At 36.7% G+C, this 17,964-nt stretch overlaps 1 protein-coding gene across 1 annotated transcript in view; it reads left to right on the top strand.

The window, feature by feature from the left end:
- Window positions 1-16,898, top strand: part of kif15 (kinesin family member 15) — a 41,059-nt gene extending 24,161 nt beyond the window's left edge. The window contains exons 30-35 of the mRNA XM_081355423.1: window positions 273-376; window positions 456-519; window positions 1,215-1,252; window positions 7,917-8,049; window positions 13,812-13,943; window positions 16,565-16,898. Of these exons, the coding sequence (XP_081211549.1) occupies window positions 273-376; window positions 456-519; window positions 1,215-1,252; window positions 7,917-8,049; window positions 13,812-13,943; window positions 16,565-16,624 (531 nt within the window). The 3' untranslated portion in view covers window positions 16,625-16,898. The remainder of the gene's footprint in view (window positions 1-272; window positions 377-455; window positions 520-1,214; window positions 1,253-7,916; window positions 8,050-13,811; window positions 13,944-16,564) is intronic.
- The last annotated feature ends 1,066 nt before the right edge of the window (window positions 16,899-17,964 follow it).

Genomic DNA, 17,964 nt, shown 5'->3' with positions numbered 1-17,964 from the left:
AGCTCACAGCTTATTATATAATTAAATTGTAATTATTTATTCATTGTATTCTAGAAACTGTTGATCTAATTGAGAGGGAGGAGTTATCTTTTATCGTACTCTTGTTTAGTGTTCACCTTTGGATAGTTTTGTCCAGGCTGTATTTTGCCAAATTAATTTTCATAGCAGTGTACGCTCTCTTTTTTTTATTTATTTTTTATTTTTTTTATTTTTTTAATGAAAGTTTTCAGGAGGTTCATTTTTCATAAAAATGTTTGCCTGTGCATCTGTAGGCCCAGCTGAATGAAAAAGAGATTGTGCGAATGGAGATTCAAACACTGTTGGACCAGTTTTACACCGTCCAGAATCAGCAACAGCAGGGCAGCTGTGCGCAAAAGTAAGAATGATTCACTCATACACTCGTTCATACGTGTGTGTTCTGTCTATGAAATTATCTCTTTGCTTTGACTTTATAGAGATGTGAAGGAGACCATACCCATTTCTGTGCTGAGAGAACTACAAGAAGAGAGGAAAGTGAAAGTATGTCCAGGCAAGATCTAAAAAAATCTCTATATGAATTAGATTACATCAACCCTCTGGAGTCTAGACTGTTTCCAATAACCTGGGTCAATGATGTGACCCGATGCTATAATTTTATTTTAGAAAAATTAAACGGTTCAGAGTCAGTTTTTATCACTTACATTGTGCTTATATCACTGTTACCACTTTTCTGGTAATGTATGTGTGTAGAACTTAGATGCCACTAATTCAGCATCTTGCTTAGAAAAATATGTTGTTGGTAACAGTTGACTTGAGTAGCTACTATAGTATTTGATATTGGAATAACTAGGTTGTGTTTGCGTGTGTGATAGAGAGGGATGTTATTATCTGTGTCTGCCATGGCTTTCAACAGTATTGAGCAATGGTGTCACTGAAACAGTTGAACTACTTTCACTTGGAACATTTTTCCATGCATGAATGTTTTCAAGGCCCTCCTAACATGGAGATCAGAGCAACAATGTAGCAAAATGTAAATATCTGAAAGTATATTGTTGAAGAAGTAATTGCTTCAGGGTTTTTTTTGTTGTCTTTATAACTTTTGGTGTAATCCAACTGCATTTATTTATGACTAAGTTGGTAAAAAGGTACATCAGAAATGCTATATGCCCCTTTAAACGACGCACTGGATTGAATTGTGTTAAGTTGAATCCCTTTTTTTTTTTTTTTTTTTTCAGAGCTCCATGATGATGCAGTTGACTGATGCTCAGACAGCGTAAGTGAAAATAATGAATTTAGTCTATTTTGGAATAAGGCTGTAACATAACAAAATGTGGAAAAAGTGAAGCACTGTGAATACTTTCCGGATGCAGTGTGTGTGTGTGTGTGCGCGCGCGCGCATGAGGCCCCTGCACGATCATTTGAATAGTTTCCTTGCAACAGTGGAAACGACTTAAAGGTCCCGTTCTGCGTGATCCCATGTTTCAAACTTTAGTTAGTGTGTAATGTTGTTGTTAGAGTATAAATAATATCTGTAAAATTATAAAGCTCAAAGTTCAATGCCAAGCGAGATATTTTATTTAACAGAAGTTGACTACAAAAAACGGCTGGATTGGACTACACCCCTCTACTTCCTTCATTAGTGACATCAACAGAACCGTGTTTTGACTAACCTCCGCCCACAGGAACACAGGCGTATTGATGGCGAAATGTCAACAGACATGGTTGATGTTTATCTATAATCGGGTACTGCAAAAGTTTAATTCGAAGTTGTTAGTTTGCTCTGTCCATTTCACCACGGACTGTTTTTCTAACCTGGATAATATCAAGCAGGCTTCTCTCAGCGTTTCATACTGACGAAGGGGGCAATTTCAACTATATTCCAGCAAGCAGTAAGTAGTGATTCACTATGGAAGTAGCGATTAACTTCACATCGTTTCTCTTAGTAGGATGAAAATAATCTTACTTAAACTGTGATTAATATACAGAAAGCAGTCAAAGAACAATCCCTTTCCAATCGCCCAAGCTGTCAATCACGCAGCGCGAGTTTATCTGGACACTTGCCAAACCTCGTTATGAAATCAATGACGCTGTTACACTGCACAACGAAGCTCTACTGTATTTATATACCTCATGTTTGCATTGGTGAAATCATTAGTGAGAGTGCAGAAACCGCGTTGCAATGATAAGATCTTTTTTCACGCGATCAACAGTCTGTCATCTGCTCAATGCTCATCATCACTGCAACCTTTTATGTGATGAGAATAGATCTAAATACCTAAAAAACTTCTCACGATTCGTTAATCCAGATAGCTGTAATAGTAAAAACGTATAATAGCTGTAATAGTAAAAGTTTTCCAGATAGTTCCACATGTAATGCCAGATATTTCATATGCAAGCATGTCAGCCAATCACAGCAGAGGGCGTTTACACTGAAGTCTCACAGCAGACACGCCCCTTCAAACAGAGCATTCAAACCAGGGAATGAAATCAGGCTAGGAAATATGCCTTTTATTTTTAAATTATAACAATTTTTGATCTAAAAAACATACTAACATTATAAGGGCACCCCTGGAAACATTATAAAATAATAAAAATAATCCCTGGAATGGGACCTTTAAAATACTTGAATGTGAACCGAAACTCAGCACTACTTGTTGCATAGTTTTCAGTATGTTTTAGAATACCGCTTTTATTGTCATTGTAAACAACGAAATTACAAATAGTCACCATGCTCACTCAGCAAATCAACAAATATTAGAAAACAATAAATACACATGGAGTTAACATATATAATGAAAATAAATAACATAAGATAGGATTAAATAACAAGAAATGAGATGAGTAAACGTGATGAAAATGAACATCAATGAACAAGAATGGAATTAACATGTTACTCTCTGTGGACCTTGATTATTGCACACTGAGGAGGTGTGAGGGATTATGGGTGTAGCAGCAGTGTTCGGTATTGTCACAGCCCTGGGAAAGAAACTAATTTTCTTCCGGGAAGTCTGAGTGATATTCCTGTATTTCCTCCCAGATGGCAGAAGGTTAAACAGGTGATGACTTGGATGCGATGGTCTTTTATAATGTTTTGAGCTCGCAAGCAAAGTGAGGTGTAAACTGAGTCCAGGTCTCGTAGTGGGTCCCGATGGTATCCTGTGCTGTACTTACAATCCTTTGCAGCATTCACCTGTCAGCCTGATTACAGTTACCATATCATGATGTCATACAGTATGTTATGTTATATTATACTTTTGATGGCACTGTGATATAAGTTCACCAGCAGTTTCTGGGGTAGACCGGATCTCTTAAAGGGATACTTCACCTCTGGAAAGATGAATGTGTATTTAAAATAGGTCATTTAAGTAGAAGAAATGTGAAGAAATTTTTTAATTTGGAGCTTTCTAGACTGAGAAAACCCAGAAAATGTATTTTTGGCTTATGTGGATGAAAGACAACAACTCCCAGAATGCACTTGCTTCGCTGCCTTAGGAGGCCACGCCTACCGGTAAGGGAGCGCAGTTGAAAACAAACAACAAGGCTAGCCTATGTGACGAGTTTGCCAGGGATTTAGAGATCGCCCAAAATGTCCGGGATTCGGCTTTTGCGTTCTACAGTCGCCATTCATTCATTATGTTTACTGTGGCGAGCAGGACGAGGCTGACGGCCGCGGGAGAACGGCGCGAGGCCGGTGGCATCATTACTGAGACGCGCCGGGTCTCGCATCTCTCACGGAGGAGCGGGAATTTTCTTAGCAATGGTAAAACGCACATCAACCGATCACTTGTTTAGCGTTCATGTAAACACTACATTCAGATTCAGCTATCGGAATGAATTCAGTTAGATTGAAACAAAAGGTGTGCATGTAAACAAAGAATGGCGACCGCGAACGCAAAAGCTGATACCCGGACATTTTGAACGATCTCGCCCGCCGGACAAGTCCGGGAAAAGGAGGATGGTAACCCCTACTTACTCAGCTTTCTCCCACTATTCAGCTTTCTCCACAGAACAAGAGCCTGCTAGCTTAGCTTCCAAAGAAAGACGGCTGACACTGTGTACATTCTGTGAGTGAGATCCAACCCTCTATGGGCGGGCTGAAAACATGCGGAACAACACCATCTACTGGCTGTAGTCTTTAGCCTCTGGCCAGAAAATCCTCCGATGACGCAAAATGACGATTTTTGCGTCATCGGAGGATTTTTTCCAGACAAAAAATACATAAATCTCTTGTCTCAGGGGGATATGAGGGTGGAAAGCACGGTAATTCGAAAATACTACAGGTTTTCTACTAATACAAAGCTTAATGCTAAATCCTGAAGTATCCCTTTAAGTGTCCTCCGATAATATAGGCGCTGCTGGCCTTTTCCCACCACTGTGGAGATGTGAGTGGAGCTCCTCTGTGATTTGTATCCCCAGAAACTTGAAACACGTTATCCTCTCCACTGCATCTCCATTTATGAGGAGTGGGACGTGTTCAATTCTTTTTGTTTTCCTGTAGTTGATGATTATTTCTAGGGCTGGGTATTGACACAAATTTTACAATTCGATTCGATTTCGATTCAATATTGATTATTTTGGATATCAGGTACAATACATGGCAAATTTTATCAAGGAAAACAAATCTCTTAACTAATGTTGTAAACTGTGGGAGTCAGTTGAAGCCTACTAGGCTTCATTAGCTATAATATATATTGAAGGTAAAAATTAACTGATTTGTATACAAACACTTAAATTACACTTTTATTTATTTTTATAATAATAAAGTTATATGAAATATAAACACTTAAATGGTGGCTTTCATAAAAACCTGCCAGATTTATTCAAACATGCATTAAAAATTGAAGAATATAAAAAAATATATTGAATATGTAATATGGTGCATATATTTAGCTAAATGCTCCTCTCTACAGTTAATTTTTCTAGCTGACTAACAAGTTTATGGTCACTGGATATGGTTTTTCTGAGGTAAATGTGACGTTACATGACATTGTTTACAAGCTGATTTACTGACGTCTTTCCACGGTTGAACTTGAAACACTAATTGAGCGATTCCATGTCACATGATACGAATTTCGATAAGTTGTACTCTACCTTTTAACATGCTTTCAGATGCTCATTCATGTTTATTTCGCACAGTAACTGGTATTATTAAGGCGGAAGAGAAGATCATGTGCTGCTGCTTCTCTTGAGCTGAGCCAGAGCGATCTCACGTCGCAGCGCCAAAATGGTATTTGTTTATGAATTTCGTAGGAAAATAGACGTAATTTGAAATCTGAGACTTTTGTTTCATATCAATAATAACAAAGCACAAAGATTATTGCGATTTATTGGATGGGATGTGCGCTACAATGTTACATTCATTCATCAACTGAAAACAGGATGACTATTCGATTCTTGGGATTTAAGAATCGATATCGGTTCGTAAAAATGAGAATCGATTAAAATCGAGAAATCGATATTTTTTTTACCAAGCCCTAATTATTTCCTTTGTTTTCCTGATGTTGAGTGTGAGATTGTGGTAATCACAACATGTGTGCAATCTCTGTACATCTTGTCTGTATGCTGTTTCACTGTTGTTTGTTATCAGTCCAATGACAGTAGTGCCGTTCGCAAACTTGACAATATGGTTTGTGGGGTGAGTAGCAACGCAGTCATTTGTGAAAAGAGTGTAAAGCAGTGGGCTAAGAACACAACCCTGCGGTGCTCCCGTGCTCAGGGTCAGGGTGGATGAGATGAGTTTTCCCAGCATTACTGTCTGTGTTTGATCCATTAAAAAATCTAAAATCCAGTTGCTTGTGTGTGCATTTAGCCCCAGATGGTATAGTTTCGTGATTTAGTTTGATGGGAACTATAGTGTTAAAGACTGAACTGTAATTGACTAAGAGAATCCTGGCATAGGAGTTAGTCTGTTCTAGATGCTCCAGAACAGTGTGTGTAAAACCATGGAAATGGGATTATCTGTCGATCTGTTTGCCTTGTAAGCAAACTGCAGCTGGTCCATGTTTGCAGGAATGTTCCTAATGTGGGAGAGGATCAGCCTCTCCAGGGGCCGGTTGCACCAGTAAGCCGGCAAGTTACAACTTAGCCTAGTTTTGACGTAAATGGGCACTAAGTTACAACTTTCGCACTACTAAATATTTTGATCGCCACATGAACAACTACGTGTGCATGCCAAGCATAAATGTACAAAACACAAACAGGCAAAAGTTACATACCATTGCTGGTTTCCCTGATGTACTTGGCTGCATTGATGGGACACAAATCAGGAAAAAAGCACCCACAACACCAACTGTGTTGCTAGATATGGCCAGGTTCAAAGCATGACAGCTTCATCATAAGAATGATTTGAAAAATTTGACTCGGGGTAGTATCATGGCATTCTGCTGGGTGATTCTGCCTACACACTTAAAAAGTGTCTGATTACACCATACCTAAACCCTTCCACACAAGCAGAGGAGAAATTAAATTCTGCACATACCAAAACACGGGTAACAGTGGAAAAAAGTATCAGTGTAATAAAAAGGAGGTGGTCATGTCTCCACAGGGGTTTGCGACAGCAGACAGGCTAATATTTCAGATAAAGTAGTACAGGTTTTGAATAAACCCCAAATGTCCTTGTTACTAATTGCAATGGAGCCAGAGAGAGCAGCAAAGAATTTCTTTATCACTGAAATTTTTCTTCCCATTTCTTTTCTCCTTCAAACTTTAAAGCAAAAGTTTGATAATGTTTGCTTTAATTTATTTTTTTCTTTCAATTTAGGCTAGTCAAGAATGAGTTTGAAAACATGTGCTGTTCAGAATATTTCCTGTTTACCTATTAGAAGGCTTGTGATTAGGTTAAGAAAAATAGACGTCATTCAATGCGACAACACATTACTTTTAAGGAGAGTTTACGACCTATTTTCTGCCTGAAAAACAAATGGAGCTACCGAATAAAGTACAGAGTTAATTATAAACTAGCTAGTAGTTACTAAGCCTCTAGTTGGGACTTTACGTTCCAGTTTAAGTTAGGGATGTGTAAGGCAATGCGGCGTGACGCAAGTGTTCTTTGCTAGGTATCATTTTCACGTCCTGCGCCACGTTGTTTAAATAGCAAATGCATTTCCGGCCCATGGTCTGAAAACAAGGTGTGTTCAGGCGCTTGGTTGGCGCGTTGCTATTTTGAGGCAACTGAAACCTGGTCTAAAGTCAATGGCGCAATTATTATTTTTTTTGTTATTTAATATTATTACACACACAGGGACGCAGCACACAAACATGGCAAATATAAAAAATAAAAGGATTTCAATGTAAAATATTATTATTGTGTCCATAAAGATATGGTGGAATCCGGCTTGTCCCGTTGATGGTCTGCTTGCGTGCTTTAACGAGCAGATCTGTTGGCACTCTGGAGACGCGTTCGTTTTTTCCGCTTGCAGATTCTGTCATCTAAATAGCGAATCCGCCATGGCACCAGCGCAACTGGCTTTTAAAGGTCCCATATTGTCAAAACTGAAATGTTCTGGTTTTTTTCATGATAACAGAGGTCTAGGGGCTATGTAACTACCATATAAGTTTCAAAACCAATCTTTGTCAATCCACAGACAAATGCACATAGCCTGTATAAAGTAGCTGTGCTTTTTCACAAGCCGTTGTGACTTCCATAAAAATGGGACATCAGAACTACTCAGTCACTGCCTTCAGTCACCACTGCCCACTGCTAAACCCCTGGAAAACAAATGTTGGTATTTTTAATGGGTCACAGACACATTCTGTCTTAATTTACTTCTAATGTAACAAAATCTTGTCAGTTAACAGTTAATGATCTGTTAATGAGCGCAGGGAAAGAAATGATCATGTCCAAATGCAATGAAACCGTTTTTACAAATGTCTGAATTGATTGCCATTAAACTCCACAACATTAACAAACTACCCAACCCCCTGTTTGTGTGTTACAGACTCCAGCGTAATGAGGTTACTCTTGCCCAGTCTCAGACGTGTGTGCAGGAACTGACCACTGAACTTAGGAATCGTTGCCTGGAGCTGCGGGATCTGCGGGAGAAAGACCATCAACAAGAAAAACTGCAGCAGGTCAGAGAGAAACAATAGTCGCTTTTCCACTGTCAGGCCAGTGCAAGCCAGAGCTAACAACGTGACGGGCGGAGCCAATAGCCTTGGACCTCAAGCACAGAGCCCAAAATCAAGTTGTGTTTCCGCTGCAGGGCTACTGGCCTGACAGTGGAAACTACTGAAACTAAAACTACTGAACGATTAATTGCTACACTCTGGTCACGTGACACGCAAGAGTAAAGAATATAGGCCTGGCATACAGGAAAGAACCGTTTATGTTTAATTTATGTGATATTGTGTTATAGATTCTCTCTCCAACGATTCTGGATCGATTCAGAGAATTTCAGAATCGAGTCTGAGCTTAGTTTTTAAACTGTGTTGTGTTAGCGGCCCCTAAGTTAATGACTAATGTTTTTTGCAACGGAAGTGAATCGATCAAAACTAAATTTAGCTGGACAATAACTTTATTCTAGAGCTGCTGTAAAGCCAAAACAATCTCTGTTACTGTAATGTCCTATTATCTCTGTAAAGCTGCTTTGAAACTGTTCATATTGTTAAAAGCGCTATATAAATGAAGGTGACTTGACTTGACATAGATGCGTGTGCTTTAGAAAAAAACGTATTCTGCTTGCTTCTAATTCCTCTCTCTCTCTCACACACACACGCATACGCACACCACTCAAACCTTCCAAAAAAATTATCTTTCATAAAGTTCGGAAAGGTTGAAGCGAATTACAAGGACATTCATTGCACAGGTTATGCTCTGTGATAAACACTCGCTTTGCTTGATGTTAAGCCTTGTTTATACTTTAGCCTGGCTCCGCAGTGCGAGTCCCCACAGACTGTGACCCAAACGGACGAGGCGTTTATGCTTGACGCGCTCGCCGTTGTACTATTCTGTGAAACGACGGGGCTACTCGAGTAATTGTTCTCTTAAAGGAACACGCCAACTTTTTGGGACTTTAGCTTATTCACCTTATCCCCCAGAGTTAGATAAGTCCATACATACCCTTCTCATCTCCGTGCGTGCCTTAACTTTGTCTGACACACTCACCGCTAGCCTAGCTTAGCACAAAGACTGGAGGTAAACGGCTCCAGCTAGCATACTGCTCCCAATAAGTGACAAAATAACGCCAACATTTTCCTATTTACATGTTGTGATTTGTATAGTCACAGCGTATACAAATAACAAGGTCACATGAGACACAGACATCTTCTAACCGTATACATACTGGGAACTATATTGTCAGAAGGCGAAGCACTGCTACTTGGGCGGAGTGATTTGCTCGCAGCACCTGAGAAGCCCCGTGGTGAGGAGCAGAGAGTTCGCTCAGAGTTGGAGTAAATCACTCCACAGAAGTAGCAGTGCTTTTCCTTCTGAGAATATAGTTCCCAGTATGTGTACGGTTAGAAGATGGCTGTGTCTCATGTGACCTTGTTATTTGTACACGCTGTGACCATACAAGTTTTAAGCTGAAAATTCATTCAAATGTCTTAACCCTCTGGGCTTCTTCGCCCGAAAACGGGCGAAAACTTGAACGTTTCGAATTGTTTAATTTTTTTGCTTCATCGGATGGGGGTGAAACTTGGTGACTTTTGTTTTATTACCTATATGAACACACAAAAAAATCAAGGAGATGATTCTGATATGTTAAAGGGTCGTAAAAAAAAGTCACACTTAGCTTCCTCCCGCCCGAAAACGGGCGACATAGGAAATGAATGGGAAATACGAAAAAAATAGGAAAACTCAGAGAAACTTTTGGTGGTACAAGCTACAGATCAGCCACTGTGCTGAAAAAAAGTGTACAGCAATGAAGGGGTGACACTCTAGAACAGGGGTCTCCAACACGTCGCTCGCGAGCTACCAGTAGCTCGTGGCCTGATTGGAGGTAGCTCGCCAAGGGCCGTTCACATATCGCGTCTTTTGCGCGCTCAAGTTCGTTATTTCAAATAATTGAAGCGACGCGCTCATTTTTTCCAGGCGCAGCAAGTCAGCATGAAGGATGGGAGTGCACCCAAACACTACGGGTGTTTTTTTCTTCTCCGTAAATAAATCTAGTAGCAAAGCTACAACAAGCGTTTTTTGGTGGTGGAAATCCATTAGCTATTAAAACTTCTTTGTCGTTGTGGAGAGCGCAGTGCTTGGTTGCATAGCAACGACAGACGCCACGGGAAAATCGGACCGAATTTTACTATTAATAATAAAAGATAAGCTAATGTGCATTGTAAATGTCAGTAATTTATCTTTTTTGACTCATTCTTTTTTTTTTTTTTGTCAAAACTTTACTTGAACTTGTACATGTTAGTACATGTTGCAAGACACTCCTTTCATATTTGGCCATCATTTTTAATGTTATTATTTTAATGTTTATGTAAACAAAAAGTGCATATTGATGCTAAGTTTATTTGTTATTTGCTGGTTTTCGACATAAAACTTGATGTGAATTGAGGTGAATAGATTTTATTGTGTAGTATTTGTACTTTTTGAACAGGATTCTGTGAACATCCATGAACATGTTGGTCACTATAATCATGAAATTACATTTTCATACCATTTCATCTCTAGTTATGATGCACTATAAAATCAACAATAATTAATAATAATTTTTTTTATCTCTGACAATTAAGGGTGACACATATAGGCCTACAATAACTATTTTAGGTCAAAAACAGTTTGCATAGTTGTTAATATTAGAGTTATGAGACATTATTTAAGAGATTTAAGTATTGCATTACATGAGTAGCTCTCTGCCACTTTCATTTTTAAAAAGTAGCTCTCAAATGAAAAAAGGTTGGAGACCCCTGCTCTAGAACATCAAGAGTGCAAATAAGACACCCCCCCCCACACACACACACACACACCTACACACACAAACACACACACAGAGAGAGAGAAATGAACTGGTAAGACTGAAACAGCAAATTTTGCCCCAAACTATATAAAAATGATATAATCATAATAACTCCAAAACTATAGCAAGGAGAGTCAAAAGGTAGGTATCGTTTGAAAGAACTCTTTTTAAATTTTTTGAAAATATAAATTACATTACATTTGGACATTGTCCTGCCAAGAAACAGCGGATAAAAGACAAAATATATATATAATTTTTATTATGATTTTGCATATCTTTCTTATTTGTCATGGAATAACTCAGGAAGGAAATAAGGTAGGAGGAAAACCTTATTTCCTTCCTGAGAAACTCTTTTTTAGTTAAGTCCCCCTACATGTTAGCTGCATCTGGATAAAAAAAATAATAATTTTTGGACAAAGGAATCAAAAGTTACAGCATTTGGAAAAGAGATAGCCTTTTTGTACAGTCTTTGACACCCCCTCATGGGCAATTTTTTCTTCATGAAGAATATCTTGTCATAAAAGCAATAGATTATGTTAATTTTGGGCTCATTTTAATTGTAATAATATGCTGTAAAAAATGAAGTGCCATTTTCAATTATCTGAGAATGTTTCATGAGCTGTATGATGTTTTTGACACATTGCAGTACATTATTTAATAGATTATGAAAAAAAAAGAAATTCTATTTATCAGCAAATAACTCAGCAATACTTAAGAGTTTTTCAAAGTGGATACATTCACTGTATAGTTCAGACTCTAAGCTTTCAAATGACATCAACTTTGTGTTAATCAAGGCAAGATTTTTAAAAAATATGGTAAAGAATATTTTCGCAGCTAGGTGGCGCCTGCTGGCAGTACACTCGGTTTTAGAGGGATTACTCAGCACTCGTTGGGAGTTAATAAATGTAATTAGATGAGATCCTAAGCTTTAAAATGATATATAATTTGTGTTGTTCCATTCAGTGGTTGCTTAGTAATAATTTTTTTTCTTTCCGAATGGGAATAAATCAAATAAATAAATAAAAAAGCTATAGGCCGCCTATAGGCGGTTATAGGACATGACACAAATTAATACATTTTGAAGCCACTAGATGGCGCTCTTCTCAGTTGAAAAATTTTTTTTTTTAGGCCTGCACTCTATTTTGATGTGAAATGTTGCATTTATTGAAAAATAAAAAAAACCAAAATAATAATATATTAATTCTAATGGAAAAAATAGCTCATAAAAATTATATAATTAATGCAAAATATCATAAAAAATTCCAAAAATTCTAAATAATAATCAGAAAACATTATAGAACAAAAATATATTTGATTGGTTATCCTGGGAAAAAGTAAAGTAAGATTTTAAGGCTTCGCCCGTTTTCGGGCGGGAGGAAGCTAAGTGTGACTATAATACGAAGAAGCCCAGAGGGTTAAATGTTAAGGTTAGCTGGTAGCCTGATATAATAACATGGGAAATGAGTGTTGTTGAAAAACAATGCTTGGAACAGTTGAGGGAATTCACCACCTTGGAATTATAAGGTTCTATCTGCATTCTGAGCGGTTTTGAGATATTGAGCTTCAAAGATTTTGCATTCCATATAGCAAAAATTATATGGTGAACAAGTCTCTTTCATACATGAATATGACAGAGACCCTAAATGCATTCTAAATGTACAATATCAAAATCCTCTCAAATTTGTAAATGGGCATTTTTGGAACAGGTCAAATGCAGAACCTTCTAATTCTAAAAAATCACTTTCCGCTTGGAATTATAAGGTTCTATTTTGCAAAACATTAATTAAAGCAATACTTTTCAAGAAACACAAACAGTTTACTTATAAATTGTTTTAAAACATAAAATTGGTGTTGTAACAATGTGTCGACATGTATGAGAAAGTTAAGTTTAATGCTTTCTATGAGATTTGTCATATTTTTGGACGAATAATTATTTTCTTGATAGATAGATAGATAGATAGATAGATAGATAGATAGATAGATAGATAGATAGATAGATAGATAGATAGATAGATAGATAGAATATAAATAAGTTGTCAGAATACGATTGTGAATAACTCAATTTTACAAAAATGTCAGATAGAATCTTATAATTCCAAGGTGACGATTTAATTACATTTTATTTTATTTCTAGATAAAAAAAATTAAAAAATGCAAATGAAAAACTTTCCTGATGACGCTGACTGATATCCAATCAGGCCAATTCTAACTTTGAAGCTGTTTTAAACCGTTCATGCACAATGTTTTCTGTGCGTGCACACCCAAAGCGTGTGCACAAAGCCGCCTCTCAGACAGCCTGTTAGTTAGGCTAGTAGTTTTTTACTGTGGTATTGAAATTTGAATAAAAAAAATTTGTAATTTCACTGTTGTTTACATTGTTTGTCTCCTCACAACTTTAGTTATTAGTTATTGTATTCCATGCTTCTGACCCAATTAACCTTGTATTCTAATTTATTTATTTGTTTTTGTGGTGGGGCCCCAACAAGTAAAAATGTGAACTACTGGCCAAATCCTTGATAATGGGGAAAGGGGAGCGGTTGGACATTACTACTTAAAATACTAATTATTTGATTCTCTGCCCATGTGGTTCCAGAACTGTATGACTGTCTTTTGTGGACTACTAAAGGACAATATGTAGCGCAAGAGTCAGAAAACTATTTTTTTAGATTTGTTATGAAAATCTATGTACAATATTTTTGTTGTGAAAAGACCAAAATTCAAGAAATAATAGTAGGGAAACTGGTGGCCAGGACACTGAGCAAAATTGTTTCTTCCATGGAACACAAAAGAAGAAAAGTCAAATGGATTTGGAACAAAATGAGGATTAGCAAACGATGACAGAATGTTCCTTTCTGGGGATCTCTCCCTTTAAGTTCATTTAAATGTGTGTAAATGTAAATCCATAATTGTAACCCTAGTGGTGTCTTTCAGGAAATTGAGGTTCTGAGAAAGCAGGTGGACCATCTGACTGAGGAAAATGGGAAACTGTTGGGTCATCAGAACCCCAAGCAGAAGATTGAGTACCTGGTCAAATTGAAAAAGGAGATCACCAAACTTCAGGAGGTCAGTATGAACCCACAGTTTTTATGCACAAAACCAGAGACGTACAAGACAGAGAACATTCACTCGTTTACATGGGAAAAATCATAACACTCAAAGTGGCAGCTGTAGTCCTGTCTTAAATTTACTTATTCATAGAGGCATAGCATGCTCAATATGGCCATCCAATTGAAGAGACAATCCCTGTTTATCCAGAACATATTCGATTAATCTTCCAAGACGTCCGGTCTCTGTGTGTGTGTGTGTGTGTGTGTGTGTGTGTGTATATGTATGTATATATATATATATATGTATATATATATATATATATATATATATATATATATATATATATATATATATATATATATATATATATATATATATATATATATATATATATATATATATAGTGTTTTAATGGTCTAGTGTTTTAAAAAAATTAAATTGCAATATATTGCAATATCGAATTGCAATACTTGTAGAATCGCGATTCTTAAAAGAATCGCAATACATATTTTGTCGGCACCCAAGTCTCGTGACTGTATCGAATCGGGAGATAGGTGTATCGTCCCAGCCCTACTACTTACACAATTATATCATTATATTATTTACAAATACACATATTTTAATGATATTTTTAGGGATGGACAACCCTCAGATAGGGGGTCTGTTGTCTCACAATATGTAAATGAGAACAGCTTTATTAGACATTCGGCTATATTAAAATACAGTGTGTGAGCATGGACTGGGAGAAGAAAAACAACGTGATGACGTCATGACTATACTAATTGACGCATAATGTCATCTAGCGACATTTAGTGACTTTTTGGGCAGACTTTAGCTACTTTCCTTTTAAAATAGTTGGCAGCACTGTGTTTATGGCCATGTGACTCATAAAAGATAGCCTTCTGTATGTTTTCAGGGTTTTCCTCTTGAAGTATAAATTAAAATATAAATTTTTATATTTTGCTTAAAATAAGTATCTACCAAATAACGTATATAATAATCAAAATGTTTTCATGAGCAGAAAACAAAGTTAACTAGTCATTTCAAAGTGTAATGGTCTTTCCTTGCAATCTACAAATAATTTTCTCAATTGTAACAATGTTTATTATGAAATGCTCTTAACATGCTGATTAAATAGGCCTAATGCTAAATGTAGTCACAAACCTGTTTTGAATGGTCAAAGTCATAAATAAATTAGAGCTGGCCCCTAATAGTGGACTAGCGTCAGTCATTAGTCGTCAAGAAGAGGCCTTGGCTGACTACGTTTTAGTTGGTTAGTCACAGAAAAAAAAAACACAGGAATTGGTAAAGTCACGCATTGAGAAGATCGTTAAAGGGAGAGTTCACCCAAAAATAAAAATTCTCATCATTTACTCACCCTCAAGTTGTTCCAAACCTGTACGAGTTTCTTTCTTCTGATGAACACAAAAGAAGAAATTTTAAAGAATGTTGGTAACCAGAGAGTTGACAGTCGCCATTGACTTCCAAAGTTGGAAAAAAAATACTATGGAAGTCGATGGCGACTGTCAACTGTGTCATGAACAACATGAGGTTGAGTGAATGATGACAGAATTCCTTTAACACGGCTGGCTCATGCGGTAATGTCGGGCAGAAAATTCAACTTGTGGGAATATTTTGACAAAAAGGTGTTGTGCAACCTCAAACATGACTTTTATTTAAAACATGTAGACCCAAGTAGCCTGACGTTAGCCACTTTACATGGCCACTTGCTCTAATGTTAACCTAGATACATGTGTGCTATTATTAGCCGCATATCCAAGTGTACGTACGGAGTGTGGAAGCTAAATGAGAACCTCTTACTGCACAAACTGTTTAACTTCCATGTCGTCCATGCCTTCGGTGTGCATCTTCTCTAAGGCTGGCTTCATTTCTATAATGTATCGGTTTTGTTTGTGTTTTTATTCAATGTTAAGGCTGTACTATAGTGTTTACATTGATGTTTCTCTTCTAACTGATTCATTTTGCTGTATATTTATTTATTTGTTTATAATCTGTGTCCTACATAAAAAAATAAATAAAAAAGATAAGGCAGTTCATTATATTATAGGTTATTCATTTTGTTTACATTCTGATCTTAGAAAAGTTAATGCAATGTTTGCCGGTGTCACTGCAGCAAGCTTTATGTGCACTATGTGCATAGTTTAGTATTTCTCCCCTGACTAAACAACTAATGGCTTTAATGAACGACTAATAGTTGTCTAGGAAAATATTTAGTCGGGGACCAAATATCTGTTTAATCTGTTATCTATAAAGTGTATATAATGAAATTTGAAATGTCTTTGAAAAGTCCTGGAAAATTATCTCTGAAAGAGTGGAAACCCTGCTTTTACTACATTCCCTCATTTTTCCACCTGTCCCTAAAATCCCTAGTAAACTCCATTCTCGCTCCAGCTCATACATTCTATCTTGTAAAATATTCCTCTCTGAATCATGTTTTACACCTCATTATGATATGCTCAACATTTTCAGGGACATTACATACATTACATTTATCTGATATGCATAAAGCATCTCTCTTATCTCTTGATGCTTTCATATTCTCAAGATGGGAAAGAATTTTTAAAGTACCGAGTTGCTGTTGCAGGATTGTATTAAATCTGTCTCTGTGTTTTCAGGAAAACGGCAAACTCAAGCAGTGTCTTCAAATGGAAGAAAGTCCTGCAACAGGCCTATAACATGCTCACCCTTCACATGCTGGAAGTAAAAACTACATGATAAAATGATTTTTAGATGTCATTTTGGTGTGTGTGTGTGTGTGTGTGTGTGTGTGTGTGTGTGTGTGTGTGTGTGTGTGTGTGTGTGTGTGTTTCATTCAGGTTTTTTTTTTTTCTTTTGATTTTTGCTTCCATTTTTATCTTTCTAAACGGTAGCTACACAATTTATGAATTGTAATTATTTTTGTATAATAAATCTATTAAAGCAACCCTTCACAAGGCATTTTACAAGTGTAACTGCTTGTTCATATTTTTGGGGATAAATTTGTACCAAGAAGTGAACCAAATTTCATTTATTTAATTTTTAATTTATTTTAAGGGTTAGAATATTGAATTTACAACTAGCTACATATAAAAACAATACCTGTCTGAATGCAGACATTACATAAATTTCTAAGTAAAACATGAAATACTTTTCTTATCTCTTTCCTTCTGTTTTTAAATGTCTGTAATATGCGTTTCAAATAGGTGTGTGAAATGTCATTCTCTATCTCCAAGTAGTGAGAGAGTATGGCTTTAGTCACACTTAAGTCCATGGCTCACAACAGAAATGTGAACTGCACAACACTTATCCAAACTTCATTGGAGTTTAAAAGTAATGTCTTATTTAATTCTATTGTAGTGTGGTTTCACTACAGTGGTTCATGCTGTTGGTCAGTTGAAATGACTTGTGTCAACTGACAAGAAATGGAGTTTTATACCATTATACTATTATAACTACTATCTGCCACTTATTTCTGTCAATGTATGTTGGAGAACATTGATTGAAGTATTGAAATATGTAGCATTAAAATGTTAACAAAAATAGTTTGCAAGAAAGAGGATTTATCATAACTTTTACATGAGATTAAACAATTTACTGTAATCAGTGTGTATGTGAAACATTACATAGCTTGAACATTAATGTAGTTTGAAGAACATACATTTTTTGGAAAAGAAACTAGGTTGTAACGAACATCTACACACTCTTTATGTGATCATGTGGATGTCTCTTTAGGGTAGTTGAAAGCGTCACACCACACTTCACTTAGAGCTGGTGTATCTGTTGCCTCAGACACTGTGTTTGACCAGTTCTCCACAGCAGCAGATGCACAGTGGTCTGAATCTCTCTAGAAGTGAAATCTCTATAAATGTGAAGTATAAATGTTCAAAGAGGGAATGATAAACATGACGCTGTAGATTGATATAAAGTTGTACTGAACCTGGAATATTCCCATAGATATGATTGAGGATGATTTGAAAATGTCATGTCTAGAAGCAAATTAAACCACAATGTCGTAAATGATACAAAAATGCTTGGT

Source organism: Scardinius erythrophthalmus, assembly GCF_964197995.2.
Source record: "Scardinius erythrophthalmus genome assembly, chromosome: 24".
NCBI classification, from domain to species: Eukaryota; Metazoa; Chordata; class Actinopteri; order Cypriniformes; family Leuciscidae; genus Scardinius; species Scardinius erythrophthalmus.
Note: the sequence above shows the minus strand (reverse complement) of the source record. Positions and strands in the feature narration are given on the sequence as shown.